The 17163-nt window shown below is 44.3% G+C and overlaps 1 protein-coding gene across 4 annotated transcripts in view; it reads left to right on the plus strand.

Moving 5' to 3' along the window:
• The window catches only part of GRAMD4 (GRAM domain containing 4), a 98076-nt gene extending 81238 nt beyond the window's left edge, over positions 1-16838 (plus strand). For 3 of the 4 annotated variants that reach the window (XM_077935810.1, XM_077935811.1, XM_077935812.1), the window contains 9 exons: positions 1681-1724; positions 1826-1935; positions 3312-3466; positions 6481-6498; positions 9121-9268; positions 9759-9852; positions 13079-13163; positions 14868-14936; positions 16489-16838. In XM_077935810.1, coding sequence (XP_077791936.1) covers positions 1681-1724; positions 1826-1935; positions 3312-3466; positions 6481-6498; positions 9121-9268; positions 9759-9852; positions 13079-13163; positions 14868-14936; positions 16489-16590 — 825 coding nt within the window. In that variant the 3' untranslated portion in view covers positions 16591-16838. The remainder of the gene's footprint in view (positions 1-1680; positions 1725-1825; positions 1936-3311; positions 3467-6480; positions 6499-9120; positions 9269-9758; positions 9853-13078; positions 13164-14867; positions 14937-16488) is intronic. The other variant, XM_028747834.2, reaches the window with a different exon arrangement.
• The last annotated feature ends 325 nt before the right edge of the window (positions 16839-17163 follow it).

The raw sequence follows: 17163 nt of genomic DNA on the forward strand, positions 1-17163 counted from the left end.
CTTAGCGGGCTTAGCGGCTAAGCTGTTAAAAGGCTATTAACAGCTTAGCGGCTTTGAAAAAGGGGGGGAAAGCGGGGAAAAAATGGCAAGACTCGCAAGACGTTTTCGTCTTGCGAAACAAGCCCATAGGGAACTTCGTCTTGCGAAGCAACTCAAAAACGGAAAACCCTTTCGTCTAGCGGGTTTTCCGTCTTGCGAGGCATTCGTCTTGCGGGGCACCACTGTATAAGATGCCCCCATGTATAAGATGCCCCCTATTTTTGGGGACTCAAATTTTAGAAAATATGGGGGGAGATGGCTCAGGCTTTGGGGGGGGGGGGGTTGCCAAAAATTGCCCACTTGCCACAGGAACAGCCAATCACAAACAGACCCTTCCTCAGCAAAAAAAATCTCTTATCCGACTGAGAAAAGCTGTCCGCTGGCGATCGCGCGCTTCCCAGAACAGCAGCCGCCAATCACGGCAGCGACAGCCAATCCACAGCAGTGTTTGCTGCAGAAACCAATTGCCAACCCAATTAGAGAAGCAACAGCCAATCCAAAGCAGCTCTTCCAGCAGCCAACAATCGTCACTGACACGCTCCTGCTCGCAGCTGCAGCCAATCACCCGTCCGCCCCATTCACTATCCATGTATAAGACGAGGCACATTTTTGAACATAATTTTAGAGTAAAAAAAAAAACCCTCGTCTTATACACGGAAAAGTATTTCTTAGCTACTGAGGGCTGCCACCCAGTAATTTTATTTCTGAACTGAGAATTAAACCCAAATCTTTTGGTGACTCTGACCTGTGCACCCTCATTGAAGAATGAAAAAAAAATCACGTGAAAAATCAGTTTCAGAAGACTCTTTTCTTCTCGACTTCATGCCGCAATATTGCCTCTTGCAATGCGTAGACCGTACAGTGTTTGAAATGTTAATGGCAGATGAAATTGATGGAATATGCAGAAGTGGCTAAACTTAACTCGTAGAATAAGAGCCCAGGAAGAAAGTTTTTTTAAAAAAAAGGAAGATTGGAAAAGGTTTGTAGGATACTTGAACAATTATTGTAAACAAATTAAAGACGTTAGCAGGGTTAGAGTAAATTCAGCAGCAGAAAGAAAACTGATATAAAATGGAAATAATAGGGTTTAACTGGAATATGCAGCAGAAATGGGTAACTAAAATGAATCATGGAAGGCGGGTGGGAAGGAAGTTGATGCCAAATGTATGATTGATATTTTGGTAAATGTGCAAACCTTGTAAAAAAAACAACACAAACACAAAAACCAACAACCACTAAATAAAAAAAAAAGGGGGGGGGGAGTTCAACATTAGTGTAAATGCGGTCATTTTCCCTGCAGTCATTTCCAGTGTTCAAGGGATGTTTTCTACGTTCTCAAAACAGCAATCTTTTTACACAGGATTCGCAATTCTGCCCATTGGGCGTTCTCTAGTTTATGGTTCCTAAAATACAAGGAACGGGTGTGCGGGGGAGCAAGCAGCAATTTCTGGCATGTGAAGATTTTATGAGTGTCGTACTGTGACTGGAATAAAGATTTTCTTCCACCTTTGCAATGAGATGGAACTGATTTTATTTTATTTTTTAATTTAAAACGGTGGCTTTCTACCCAGAATAGAACTTTAGCTTAAGTTGCGCTGCAGTATATTCTGAGCTGACATTCCCTTCCTCTTTCAATTGCAGAATTTGTTTGGCAAAATGTCAGACATACTGGAAAAAATCAAAAAGTGAGTTTTAAATGTATTTATTTTCAGCATATTTGAACGGGGGGAGAGAACAAAGTGCCGCAATGTCTCACTTATTTCTCTGTTCCTTTTCCCTTTCACAGCTTGTTTATGTGGGTGCAGCCTGAAGTTACGCAAAAGTTGTACATTGCTCTGTGGGCGGCGTTTATAGCATCCTGCTGTATTCCGTACAGGATCATCGGCCTTTCAATGGGTAACACTTTTCAGATTTCTTGCCGCTTTCTGTGGTCCTAGAAGCTCTATCTTGACCAGGAGCCAAGTTTCCATTATGAGCCATTAATTGGGCATGCTTCAAAAAATACTTGCATGGTGCCAGGCTTGCTTGGAGATGGATGTTAGGTAAAGGATCCCTGGACGGTTACATCCAATCAAAGGCGACTATGGGGTTGCAGAGCTTGTCTCGCTTTCAGGCTGAGGGAGCCTGCGTTTGTCCATAGAGAGCTTTCCGGTTCATGTGGCCAGCATGACTAAACCACTTCTGGCGCAACTTGATGGAAACCAGAGCGCACGGAAACACCGTTTACTTTCCCGCTGCAACAGTACCTATTTATCTACTTGCACTGGTGTGCTTTCGAACTGCTAGGTTGGCAGGAGCTGGGGCAGAGCAATGGGAGCTCACCCCGTCGTGGGGATTTGAACTGCCGACCTTCCGATCGGCTAGCCCAAGAGGCTCAGTGATTTAGACCACAACGCAACCCGCGTCCCATAGATGGATGTAACCCCTTATGAGAATATTTTCTTTTAAATGCTTCTAGAACCATCCTCTCAATATGGCTTACAAATAAAATTAAAGTATAAAATCATTAAGCTAGCCATATAAACAACCATACAGGACACAGCAATGTCCTAAGGTGAAGTGTTAGAGGGCAGCTGGTAATTTCCTTTTATGTTTTGGGTTTTTTGCCTACCCAAGGTGGGTTATAGCATTGTAAGTAATACAATTTAAAACCACCTACCCCAAACAGACCTGCATTAATTAACTCTTTACAGATAGGTCATGGAAACCTTATTTTTCAGCTGTCAAGATGGCCAAGATAAAGAGGTCCATAGCTGCAACTCTGCTGCTTTGCTGTAAATCAACCTTAACTTCTGCTTTTGCAGTTGTGTGGCCACTTGCAGTTGTGTGGCTCACATCTCTTGCAGACCCTATAGTTTCTGGCCTTTTGTTCAAGGGTTGAAGTACATTGGTACCTCTGGTTGCGAATGGGATCCGTTCCGGAGGCCCGTTCGCAATGTGAAAAGCCCGCAGGTGCGCGGCGCAATTTGGTGCTTGTGCGCATGAACAAAGCACAGTTTAGCGCTACTGCGCATGCATGAGTGGCAAAACCCAGAAGTAACCCTTTCCGGTACTTCTGGGTCGCTGCGGGATGCAACCTGAAAAAACGTAACATGAAGTAAACGTAACACGAGATATGACTGTATCTTTGTTTTGGTTGTACGGTGACTATATCGGTAGCACAATTCCAGTTAAGCTATATTTCACTGGTAACCTTTCTTTCTTTCTTTCTTTCTTTCTTTCTTTCTTTCTTTCTTTCTTTCTTTCTTTCTTTCTTCTTTCCAATTACATAGGACTTTATGCAGGAATCAAATTTTTCCTTATCGACTTTGTCTTCAAGCGGTGCCCGAGGCTACGAGCAAAGTACGATACCCCTTATATCATATGGTTAAACTTGCCCACAGATCCCCAGCTCAAAGAGAGAGCTAATGCTACAGTATCAAGACGGGTAAATAGAGCTTGATGTTTTGTTTTGTTTTGTTTTGTTTTTTGTTTTCATGTAACCAAACGATATCCATTTGACTTCAGTGGCTAGAGCACGTAGAGGGACTAGCTGGCTGGCTTTTAAGGCTGTGGACCTAATATGCACGGTTGAATTTGATAGTTGACAACTCTCCCACTTCAAAAACAGAAGGCCCCGTGAATGTAGATATTGGGTGCTCCAAGACTAACGGGTGATGTTCTAAACCCCAAGGGTCATCTAGACCAACCCCCTGCAATGCAGTCACAGCATAGGATAGTAGTCGCAATCCCAGTCTCACTCAGTCGTGACAATAGGTAAAGGTAAAGGTACCCCTGCCCGTACGGGCCAGTCTTGACAGACTCTAGGGTTGTGCGCCCATCTCACTCAAGAGGCCGGGAGCCAGCGCTGTCCGCAGACACTTCCGGGTCACGTGGCCAGCGTGACAAGCTGCATCTGACGAGCCAGCGCAGCACACGGAAACACCGTTTACCTTCCCGCTAGTAAGCGGTCCCTATTTATCTACTTGCACCCGGGGGTGCTTTCGAACTGCTAGGTTGGCAGGCGCTGGGACCGAGCAACGGGAGCGCACCCCGCCGCGGGGATTCGAACCGCCGACCTTCTGATCGGCAAGCCCTAGGCGCTGAGGCTTTTACCCACAGCGCCACCCGCGTCCCAGTAGTCGTGACAATATAACACAGCAAATATAATCCCCATCAAGTCCTTAGCGATTGTACTCAGTAATTCTGAACTTGTCCACAGCCATTGCCATACTAACGGTTAATGACAGACTATTATTATTATTATTATTATTCAGGTAGCCATGTCAAAACTCCAATGGGAAACGCAGCCAGATGGGCAGGGTATAATTAATATATTATTATTATTATTATTATTATTATTATTATTATTATTATTATTATTCTATGACCATGGTAAAGGAACAGGGGCAGGTCAACTGTTTTTGACTTCTACCCTAAGGCTATAGCCCAGTTTCTAGCAGTGTGTATTCCTTTATTGAGATTTACAGCTTGCCCTTCATTCAAAGATACCAGGGAGGGTTAAGTACAATTTCGAAACCCAGATTAAAGCAATTACATGATTTAAAACGTCGCCTGACCCCAATTAAAAGTATTATGCGTTGAGTGTCTGAACTTTGAAGTCTCCTCTTATGAGACTCAGTTGAATCAAGGGCCGATTCAAAACTTTCAGATAAAAAATAAGAAATACAGCAGCAGCCCTGTCAGAATTTTACCAATCAGATTACAAGTTGTCTTGTTTTGAAAACATAGCAGCTGTGGGGAACCCCAGAGAGCTGTCGTTTCCAATCTAAGTGCTAAGATCTGAGATAAAGGCTCTCTTGTCCCTGATCTTAGCGCTGTGGTGCTTAGCACTGAGATTTGAGTTCACTGAGAATGCACTGAGATAAACCTCTGCCTGCTGTCAATTGCGGTCTAAGAGCAGGCAGGCACTTATCTCCAATCTTAGTGCGAAAAGCGCCACAGTGCTAAGATTGCAGGAGAGAAAAACACTGCCTGCTCTTTTGCAGTTAAAGGCAACAAGGTTCTTCCTTTGCATCTCAGTTTGAATTCAAAAAAGAATCTTCCCTTGTAGCTGTGACGACAACAACAGCAGCAGCAGCAACAACAACATCTGGCTGGGTTTTCCCAGCCAGTCTGGGCGGCTCCCCACAAAATTAAAAGCACAATAAAACATCAAACATTACAAACTTCCCTAAACAGGGCTGCCTTCAGATGTCTTCTAAAGTCAGATAATTGTTTATTTCCTTGACATCTGGTGGGAGGGCGTTTCACAGGGTGGGTGCCACCACCGAGAAGGCCCTCTGCCTGGATCCCTGTAACTTCGCTTCTCTCAGTTAGGAAACCTCCAGAAGGCCCTTGAAGCTGGACCTCAGTGTCCGGGCAGAACGATGGGGGTAGAGACGTTCCTTCAGGTATACTAAGCTGAGGCCGTTTAGGGCTTTAAAGGTCAGCACCAACACTTTGAATTGTGCTCGGAAACGTACTGGGAGCCAATGTAGGTCTTTCAAGACCGGTGTTATGTGGTCTCGGCAGCTGCTCCCAGTCACCAGTCTAGCTGCCGCATTCTGGATTAGTTGTAGTTTCCGGGTCACCTTCAAAGGTAGCCCCACATAGAGTGCATTGCAGTAGTCCAAGTGGGAGATAACTAGACCATGCATCACTCTGGCGAGACAGTCTGCAGGCAGGTAGGGTCTCATCCTGAGTACCAGATGGAGCAGGTAGACAGCTGCCCTGTCTTGGAATCACCTGATGTCACGTGTAAAAACGGCCCCTGGAATCTGGTTGGATCCAGTTTTCCATCCCTACCCTAAAGAATTCAGCATTTTCTTGCATCTGGAGTGCCCAGCACTTCATTCAGAGTCTTCTCCTTGAATTTCTCAAAGGTCCAAGCGTTCTACATTCCAGCGACACTTTTGATCTGACAGAGCCTTGAACTGCTTTTCCCCACCTATAATTTTACGTGGTCCAGTCACGAGGGGGCTGTATTGCACTCTTTCTCTGAACGTTCAGTTTTTCTTCAGTTGAGCTGCTTTGCCGATATGCATATATTCTTTTGTTTGGTCTATCAAAGGAATCTATGGAGAACTCATTATCTACATTACACCGAATTAACCTTCTGCCGTACTTTCTCAGCTAATACCAAATTATAAACAAAATGAAGTGAAAAGTTACACCCACTGTTAAACAGATTAAGAGCCAGGAATGGGAAATCTAGTTAAGGGCTAATTTAATTTTAATGGATTGAAAATATATGCTCTAACCACTGATACATTGGAGTGATTTTTTTTCCCTTTTCCTTTTAAGATTGCAATCATTGTGTGTAGTCTTTTGGAATGTACAACCTTGCAACTTCACTCAGTTCATGTTTTTTATTCTGTATATTATACAGTTAAATAGATTTTGCTTTTTTCTTTTGTCACTGTCACATTTGTGTTTGTTTGTTTTTTCCTTTCCTGCTAGCTGTCAGGGCATGAAAAGGTACGGATCTTAGCGTGCAACACTTTCTTTCTTTCAATGTAAGCTTGTGTATTTAGTTAACAGTTACGTTGTATGTTTGTGTGTGTTGCATATATTAAATGGCTTGGTTTTAATTTGTAGTTTCTTGGAAATGCGTAGTAAGTGTGGCTCCTGCTAGCTGAATGATCTTGAATTAATTGTGTGCAACAATATTTCCAGATCTAGTCGAAGGAGTTATTTTGATGTGCTTGTTAAATGCCGTCTAGCGAAAGGACCCTGTTCTGATGTTCAGAGTCAGACAGTTAGAATTATGTGAGGGAGACTGGGGACAGATATGCTATCTCCAGCTATGGTAGTGGTGACCAAACTTGGCCCTCCAGCTGTTTTGGGACTACAACTCCCATCATCCCTGACCACTGGTCCTGTTAGCTAGGGATGATGGGAGTTGTAGTACAAGTTTGGCCACCACTGAGCTATGGGGAGTTGGAAGTGACACTCTTCAGTGCAGAGCCTGTCCTACACCCGAAGGCTCTCTATATTATTATTATTATTATTTATTATATAAATTTCTATACCACCTTTCGTACAATCTTGAAACACAAAAATACATAGAATCGGTAGAGTTGGAAGGGACCTCAAGAATCATCTAGTCCAACCCTGTGCAATGCAGGAATCTCAGCTAAAGCACCCATGGCAGGTGGCCACCCAACCTCTGCTTAGAAACCTCCAAGGAAGGAGAGTCCACCACCTCCCAAGGGAGACCATTCCACTGACTATCAGCTCTCATTGTCAGAAAGTTCTTCCTGGAGTTTACTCGTAATCTCCTTTCTAGCAACTTGAAGCCATTGGTTTGAGTCCTACCCTCCTGAGCAGGAGAAGACAAGCTCAAGACGGCTCTCATGAGATGGCTCTTATATCTCTTCTCAGACTCTTCCTTTCCAGGCCAAACATACCTAGCCCCTTCAACTGTTCCTCACGGACTGTCTCGCCAGAGTGGTGCATTTTTAAAATGGGCTACCATGTTTTAAAAATAAGAAGGATGTTTTTTTGTGGTTTTTGATTTGGCGTGGAATGACCTATTTGCCATATTCTCATTTCTCAGTTGCAATTCTACTGGAACTTTTTTTTAAAAAAAGGTTTGCATTAAAGAGTGCAGTCCAGACAAGTTGAGATGGTCATATGATGTTGGTGAATTGAATGTCTATCCCCCACCTCTCTCTCTCTGAGGAGACCTGTGCAGCAAAAGAAATCAGCAGGGTTTAAAGTGAATAATTGAAACATTCAAGCAGAATTTACTTAATTAGGAGTTATTGCGCCAGCTTTTAAGATGCCAAATGTTGTAAGCAAAACTTTGACATTCCTTAGAGTTTGAGGGCATAATATGCGAGTGAACATCGAGATAGCGGCCTGAGGGTCCATTACTCATTTTATTTTATTAAAAGCTGAGCAGATCTCTTTCCTCGCCAGGGCCAGGACGGCAGACCACATGGGAATGTCTTTTTATCATTTATTGCGATGACACCCTGCGGTTCGGCCCCATTTTATCGGGGTGGCTTACAATAAAAGCACGCCTGAAAAGCCCCTTGCTTGCATGTGCCGCTTAGGATCGCAGCCAGCCCTTACAAAATACAATAGAGCCCACCTGAAATGGCACCGTTTCTGACTGAACGTGCGGCGCTGCATGTTCTCACTCTTCTCTCTTTGTAAGACCTTTCTGCATTTAGGGGGGAAAAAGTTTCTGCAAGAGAGGGCTGTACTGGAGCTTCTCTTCCCGATGCACTAGATTTCTCAAGAGTTGTGACACGTGGGCATGCTCCACACAGACAGTGCAGGAGCTTTCTAATACAGTGGAATTTGGTTTTCGATCGCCAAAAACCCGGAAGTCAATGCTTCCACTGTCAAACGCGCCTCGGAAGTAGAATAGCTCCCACTGAGGTTTTCCCCCCCCAGTTTTCTCTATTGAATTTGCAGGCTGCCCTTTTCGCCTCAGTACCACTGTACGCAGTTCACTTGTCTGCAGTAAGAAGTGGTATGGTCCAGTTTTATTGTTAAAGGTAAAGGGACCCCTGACCACTAGGTCCAGTCGTGACCAACTCTGGAGTTGGCCGTTTTATTGGCCGAGGGAGCCGGCGTACAGCTTCCGGGTCATGTGGCCAGCATGACTATGCCGCTTCTGGCGAACCAGAGCAGCGCACAGAAACGCTGTTTACCTTCCCACTGGAGTGGTACCTATTTATCTACTTGCACTTTGACGTGCTTTCGAACTGCTAGGTTGGCAGGAGCAGGGACCGAGCAACGGGAGCTCACCCCGCCGCGAGGATTCGAACCGCCGACCTTCTGATTGGCAATTCTTAGGCTCTGTGGTTTAACCCACAGCACCACCCACGTCCCAAAGTTTTATTGTACCACCTGATAATTCTGAATGGATAGATTGGATCTAATTCTGGCTCACGTGGAAACTCCACTCCCGACCTTTTACAACACTGGTCTATGTGGGCAAGACACACAGTTGTGTTGGGTATCCGAAGAATAAAGGCAGGGTGTTGTTGTTTTTCTAAGGATTGCATAAAATCGCAAAGCCGCCCCTGTGTGCTTTATGCACTTGCGGTGCATTAACGGTAATCCGATTTTATTTCCTTGCAGCTTCAAACGGCAACGTCACGAAGTTGCGTGGGCTCCAGCGCCCCGACTGGAGTAAGCAGAGACGAAGACAGCAGCCGATTTCACACCACCAAGAGAGGCAACTTCTATGAAGTATTTAATCTGTCGGAAAACGAACGTCCTTTGTCAGGTAGCGGCGCATACGTAATACACGGGCGTTGGCCGTAAATAGAAGCACATTTTTAAAAAGGAATTGCACGCAGTGTGGCGTACTGAGAAAATGAACTGCCCTGTAATGTTATCTGCTGTTAGGTCCTGTGAGCAAGAGGCCAAATTAATTTTTTATCTGACATCCATAAGATTCTTTGAGCGAACCTGATGCCTGCCGCTTGGTTTGCCTTTTGTGGTAGCACGAATTTGAGAGGGCAGGAAAGGTTCATAATCCTGTGAGAGAAGTAACTTAACCCAGTGCTTGAAACAAATACTTCAGGGTTTAGGAAAAGTTTTGGTACGCATTCTGGAATTCTGGTGTGTGGCTTTGTTGCTTTTAAAGAAAGATTTGTCACCATAATTTAAAAAAACATGTCCGTGTCCCATTTTCTTTGGGGGGGGGGCGGGAATGCAGGTTTGGCCCCTCAATTTCTTGCATGAAGTATAATGTGTTTATTTTCTTTTGACAGTGTGTGAGAATGGCTGGCGCTGCTGCTTAATTAACAGAGACAGGAAGATGCCCACAGACTACATTAGAAATGGAGTGCTTTACGTCACAGAAAAGTAAGTCTTTACGCGATTTGTAACGGAGTTTTCAGCCTGGGAAGAAATTGAGTAACTGGGAGCACCAGCACTTTTGTAAATTTCAAAGGGGAAAACACAGTGCAACTCCTTTTGCAAGTGCCATTAAACCAAAGGAGAAGGTTAAAGGTATTTCACACGTGTCACCGTAAATAAATGTAAGAAAAATATACAGGGCGTGCAAACGAGCCCTCAGTGGATTTTCCCCCTCATGAGAATGCCAGAACGTGTTGCAACATGATTCATTCACTGTTCACATGAGGTAGAACCCAACTCATGAAAAAGTAGGCGTCTCCTCGAGAAATAATAAGAGAATTGAATGGGTCAGAAAAGAGTCACCCAAGTGTAGCTGTAATATCCTGAGTGTAGTGATGTTCTTTCTCAAAAGGTAAACAGCGTTTCTGTGCGCTCTAGCTTCCGTCATGGTGTTCCATTGCGCCAGAAGTGGGTTTTTTAAAAAATTAAATTATTTATTTGGTTTTTCAAATTATAGTTTTACAATCAGATATCCAACATACAACATAAAAACAAGATTCCAAGGAATCTCCTGAACTTCCCTCCTCCCCTTTGTGGGTCCTATTGTTAATCATTTCCTCCTGCATATTTTATAATAATCCAAATCTTTTACATCTCCATTATATCCAGAATTCACCATTAAACTGCAAGTGTTATTCCAATCCTACTCGCGATTTTAACTGTTTTCAATGGTCTTTAAGATAAATTTAAAAATTTCCCCATTCCTGACTAAAATTTTGGTCTTCCTGATTTCTGATTCTTCCGGTCATTTTTGCCATTTGAGAATAATCCATCAACTTAATCTGCCATTCTTCTCTGGTCGGGACTTTATCTTCTTTCCATCTCTGGGCCAATAACATCTGCGCAGCCGTGGTCGACCGCGCCAGAAGCGGTTCAGTCCTGCTGGTCACATGACCTGGAAAGCTGTCTGTGGACAAATGCCAGCTCCCTGGGCCTGAAGGCAAGATGAGCACTGCAACCCCATAGTCACCTTTGACTGGACTTCACTGTCCAAGGGTAATTTACCTTTTTGGTGGGTGCGGGTGGCGCTGTGGTCTAAACCACTGAGCCACTTGGGCTTGCCGATCGGAAGGTTGATGGTTCGAATCCCCGCAATGAGGTGAGCTCCCGTTGCTCTGTCCCAGCTCCTGTCAACCTAGCAGTTCGAAAGCACACCAATGCAAGTAGATAAATAGGTACCGCTCTGGTGGGAAGGTAAATGGTGTTTCTGTGCGCTCTGGCTTCCGTCACAGTCCTCTGTGTGCCAGAAGCCGTTTAGTCCTGCTGGCCACATGACCCGGAAAGCTGTCTGGGGACAAACACCGGCTCCCTTGGCCTGAAAGCGGAGTTGAGTGCCGCACCCCATAGTTGCCTTTGACTGGTCTTAATCGTCCAGGGGTCCTTTAGCTTTTCCTTAAAGGTAAAGGTACCCCTGCCCGTATGGGCCAGTCGTGACCGACTCTGGGGTTGCGCACCCATCTCGCTTAAGAGGCCGGGGGCCAGCGCTGTCCGCAGACACTTCCGGGTCACATGGCCAGCGTGACGTAGCTGCTCTGGCGAGCCTGCACCAGCGCAGCACACGGAAACGCCGTTTACCTTCCTGCTATAAAGCGGTCCCTATTTATCTATTTGCACTTAAGGGTGCTTTCGCACTGCTAGGTGGGCAGGAGCTGGGACCGAACAGCGGGAGCTCACCCCGCCGCGGGGATTCGAACCGCCGACCATACGATCGGCAAGTCCTAGGCGCTGAGGTTTTACCCACAGCGCCACCCACGTCCCTTAGCTTTTCCTTACCTTTCTCAAAAGTAGGCAGGTCAGAGTGAAATGACCTGTAGCGGCTGCATTTCTGCAGTCTGAGGAGCAATGTTTCAGACTTCGAACTCAGTCAACCTGATGTGTTTCTAGAATACGTTTTCTTGGCGCCTTCTGTGCACATGTTAGGCAGATCTCAGAGTTCTACACTTTCATATACTTCAGAATCAGAAGATGGAGGGCTGAGCCAAATGAACTTTTAAGAAAAATTTATTGGCGTGAAAGGGGGCATTCTGGGAAGCTGAAATAATTTATCCAGACGCCTTTCTTTGTTACACCTGTGTGCTGGTGTTAGGCTACGTGGCCATGTCACTCAAGTTAGACAAAGCTCTCCACGAAGTGTTGCCGCCATTCTAAAGTATTATTAAAGCGACATGTTATATGTCTGGCACTATCCCAAGGGCTCTGCAAATTGCACCCATAGAAGAGTTGGGAATCTTAAACCTATCTCCTCCCCTGGGATTTTTTCCTCTGCTGGCTGATGCCAGGGCAAGTGAGTTGTGCTCCTGGCTGCTCCTCTCGAGGGATACATATGATATATTAATGTACACACCACAGAGCCCCAATATTCTCACCCCATAAACTTGTTGAAACCCCCTCACCAGCTTCTCCCAAGGCCGCCACATGAGCCTCGTTGGCCCTGAACCAGGCCTCTTCTAATTTGGAACAGAAACAGCTTATTTTTGCTCTCAGTGGAGTCAACCCTTAGCCAGAACTTATTTACGGTGTCAGTCTTGCCAGGAAAAAGAGCATTTCAAAGCAAGAAAGCAGCACCCAAACTGTAGTCAGTTGAGCCTTAATTTGTGCTGGGTAGTTATTTGCCTTCACGGTGGTGGGAATATCCCCTTATTGCAAAAGGGGGTGTTCTTTTACCTCATCTGTAATCTTCAATATTCCACAAAGCAGGCAGAGCTTCAAGTTATGGGTGATACCAAACATTGTTACACTCAGGGCAGGCCGATTGATTTCTGTGGGTGTGTCAATCCTTTTTTTAAAAAAATAGACTAAAAGCACATAGTGGTGAAGAAGAAGATATTCCTGAGATTTGAATCTTTCCTGATGAATGGAAGCGATAGATCTGTGTGGAACTGCTTATAGAAGGGTATTGAAGATGTGCTGCTTCTAGCATTGTGTACGCACATGTTTTTGTTGTAACACCAGTGTATGACAGTCTCTAAAACTATATAGAGCTTAGTTGTTCAATTTGGTGTAACTGCTCTTTCATTTTTTTTTCATTTGTCTGGCAATTTAATTATTCCACGTTGATTTGCAAAGCTGTTTGTATTTAAACTAAAAATTGAAGTTAGTTGGCAAGGCTTTGAATCATTTTGGTCCTCAAACATCTATATAATATGTAACGTTTTCCTTTCCTTTTGTCCAGTTATTTGTGCTTTGAAAGTTCCAAATCTGGTTCATCTAAAAGAAATAAAGTTATAAAGTTGACAGATATTACAGATATTCAAAAGGTAGGTCCATGGTGTCTGTTTAACATGCTGTTTTTAAATAATAAGGATGAAGGTTGTATTCTTGTGTCCTGAGGCAAAACATTTGAACATCACATTGGCCCCTAGATCCATTCTCTGGGCAGATGTGGAAGCCACTTCTGGTCATTGTGTTGTGTTTCTTTGTCATGATCTGTGGAACCTTCAGATCATGTGGATCTCCTTTAGCGCAACAACTCTGAAATACTTGTCTGAGCTAACTAACCCAGGAACTACCTTTCCCAGCATATTTCTGGGCCATTGCAGATCCTACCCAAGAAGCCATCCTCTAGCGACCCCCATAAAATATTTGAGGCGCCTGAGCTCCCCCAAAGTTGATGGGCATCACCATTCAAATGATGAGTTTCTTGTGATTGATTGTGCAATGTTTTATTAAAGTTGGCACCCCTGGACCCAAGTATGTGGGTGGCGCTGTGGTCTAAACCACTGAGCCTCTTGGGCTTGCCAATCAGAAGGCCGGCGGTTCGAATCCCTGCGGCGGGGAGAGCTCCCGTTGCTCTGTCCCAGCTCCTGCCAACCTTGCAGTTCGAAAGCGTGCCAGTACAAGTAGATAAATAGGTACTGCTGCAGCAGAAAGGTCAATTGCGTTTCTGTGCACTCTGGTTTCCATCATGGTGTTCCAGTTAGCTACCAATTACCGTATTTTTCGCTCTATAGGACGCACCCGACCACAGGATGCACCTTGTTTTAGAGGGGGAGAACAAGAAAAAAAATTCTCTGTGCAGCGCCCCTTCAGCGAAGCGGCAGGAAAAACGGAGCCCCTTCCATTTCTCCTCCCGCTTCACTGAAGGGGCGCTGCAGAGAGAGAGAAAGCAAAGCGAAGCCAGGAGAGCCAGAGAGATCCCTCTGGCTCTTCAGGCTTCAGGCAGCTATCCCTGAAGCCTCCAAAGCACTGCGGGAGTGCTCCCACTGCGCTTCAGAGGCTTCGTGTTGCTATCGCTGAAGCCAAGGAGCCTGCATTCGCTCCATAAGACGCACAACATTTCCCCTTAATTTTTGGAGGGGGAAAAGTGCGTCTTATGAAGTGAAAAATACGGTAGCTTCTGGGCCCAATTCAAAGTGCTGGTTTTGACCTATAAGGCCTTAAATGGCTCCGCAATACCTCAAGGACCGCCTCTTCCCATATGAACCTACCTGGACCCTGAGATCATCTTCTGAGGCCCTCCTTCGTGTGCCCCCTCCTAGAGAGGTTTAGAGGGTGGCAACATGAGAACAGGGCCTTCTCTGCAGTGGCTCCCCATCTGTGGAATGCACACCTGGCACCTTCATTATACACCTTTAGGTGCCAGACAAAAACTTTCCTTTTTAACCAGGCCTTTTGTTGACCTGATTGACATCCTATACCATTTTAAAATGTGGCTCTTTTTTGGGGTGGGTGTTATTGGGTTATTGCTTTTGCTTTGATTTTATATGTTGTGGTCTTGCTGTGAACCTCCCTGAGACCTCCAGGTATAGGGTATAGAGAAGCTGTCCAGGAGTAACAGTAGGCCTCAAGCCTGCAGAGGGGTTGTCCACCCCTCTCCTAGTATTACGATGTTGTTGTTTTAATGCCCTCCCTTTTGTGCTATGGACCTGAGAGGTCTCCAGCCCTGGCCAGATCAGAGCCTTTCCCACGTTGCCTCCACCGGTTCAGTATTTAAATATTGCCTTTTTCTTTGCTCTTTTCAGTACAAAGTGCTTTCCGTCCTTCCCGGATCCGGAATGGGGATTGCGGTATCAACGCCGTCTACGCAAAAAGTGAGCAGGCAAATAAAAGGATCTTAACGTGTGTTGCACCATCAACTCTGCCGGCTGAAATATTAATGCTCTGATGACCTTGTCTGTTTTTGGAGCACTTAACTTGAGCCATGCGGATTCCTTTACTAAACCTTTTTCTTTTTTTTTAAGTTGTTGCAAGCATCTGTGCTGCAATTTGCAACGAAAGGGAATTTAGTCATCATCTTCAGGGAAAGCGAAAACATTTCGGGTCCTTTTTTAGCTTGCATATGCATGGGCCGTCTTAACAAAAATCCACCACAGCGAGCGTTTTAGAGCAGAAAGGGAATAGTGAGTCACGTTCTTTGTCAGTAGTAATGGGAAAAGTATGTGATTTGGGGAAGTTAATGATGAGAAACTTATTTAGTGAAGGCGTTTGGTAAGAATGACTTGAAGGTAACCTGAGAATAAGTCCCATTGAATTCAGTGAGACTTCTTTCCCCCCAATTATATTTTATTAAATTTTCAAAAAACAACAAATAACACTCCAATGCATACTATTGTTTCTTTTATTTTGTTGACTTCCCACCATGATTTTCATAGTAGTTTTTTTTTTTTAATTTCTCCCCCTTGCTGCACCCTATTATTTCTCTCTTATAGCATAATAACAATACAGTTGTACCTTGGAAGTCGTACCTTGGAAGCTTAGTTCCCAAACGTTTTGGCTCCTGAACGTCGCAAACCTGGAAGTGACTGTTCCAGTTTGCAAACTATTTTTGGAAGCCCAACGTCCGACGGGGCTTCCACGGCTTCCGATTGGCTGCAGGAGCCAATCGGATTAATCTGTTCCAGACTTTTAAAAACAACCACTAAAACAGCAATTTAACATGAATTTTACTATTTAACGAGACCATTGATCCATAAAATGTAAGCAATAATCAATGTACGGTACTATAAAAAAAGACAGTATTGTAGATGATAAAAATTTAAATTATTTTTTTTCTTATCTGCACGGATTATAGTGATTGTTTAGATGGGTTTTTTAAAATCCATTTCCGAAGTCGCACAATCAATCAGTCAATCAACAGCTGAACTGGGATCCTCAGTCACGAAAACAAATTAACTGAAAAAGCCTCAAAACAAAAAATGCAAAATAAATAGCAATTAAATAGCAAAAACAAAAGCAGCAAATATCAGCTCCAAATATCAACTTAGAACACTGCAATCGGAAACGGAAGGCTTGAATTACAATGGGGGGGAGGGACACAAATTAGCAGTGCAACAGGAAACACAGGGGGGTGCAAATTAGCAGTGGAACAGGAAACAGGGGGATGCAAATTAGCAGCACAACAGGAAACACTGGGGGATACAAAACGGAGCACGTTCGGCTTCCAAAAAACATTCAAAAACCGAAACACCTACTTTCGGTTTTGCAGCGTTTGGGTTCCAAGTTGTTCGTGAACTAAGCTGTTAAAAACTGAGGTACCACAGTATAGGACTGCACAGTTAATTCTTACCGATGCACTAGGGATCTCCGTATTTCAGTCATTATTGTTACTGACTCTTCTGCTTTTCTCTTCCTCCCCCCTTCAAGCCTTTGGTGTTCGGTGCCATGGTACACAGAGACGAAGCTTTCGAGACAATTTTCAACCAGTATATCAAGATAACTTCTGCAGCATCCACCAGCGAAAGCTAGTAGATCACCGTGGGTTCTCCTGGGGAGACTTCTATTAATTTTACTCACTCGGTAGTGAATAAAAAGGTGGAACATCCTTCATCGGTTCTGCAATAATTTTCTTTGATGCATATGTCTTACGTTACACACAAGTGTATTTTATATACGCCTTCCATGTCTTTGTTTTTTTAAAAAAAGCTTTTGTAAAAAACAGAAAAATAAAAAACACGGCGAAAGTGCTATCATCACTATTAGCCTTTGCACATCAAGCACTTTTAATGTTTATTTTACGGACATTAAAAAAAGCTTAGGAAGATCCTTGGCAAAGCTAGCTTGAGGGGCAGGCCATAGGAGCTGGCTTGCGCTACCCCGAAATCCCAGGGCGCGTGATGGTACAATCTCTGCAACGGGTTCTGCGCACAGTCCAATTATTGTCGATTTCAGTAATGCCACGTAACTGGGTGCAGAATGGCAGCCTGACTTTGCAAAACGTATTAACTGTGTGTTTTTGGGAGCCCTGATAAACAAATTCTGGGGAGCTTTTGATAAATATAAATAATATTATTCGAGCATATGGAACACCTGTAGTTATAT

Source organism: Podarcis muralis, chromosome 10 (assembly GCF_964188315.1).
Source record: "Podarcis muralis chromosome 10, rPodMur119.hap1.1, whole genome shotgun sequence".
Lineage (NCBI taxonomy): Eukaryota > Metazoa > Chordata > Lepidosauria > Squamata > Lacertidae > Podarcis > Podarcis muralis.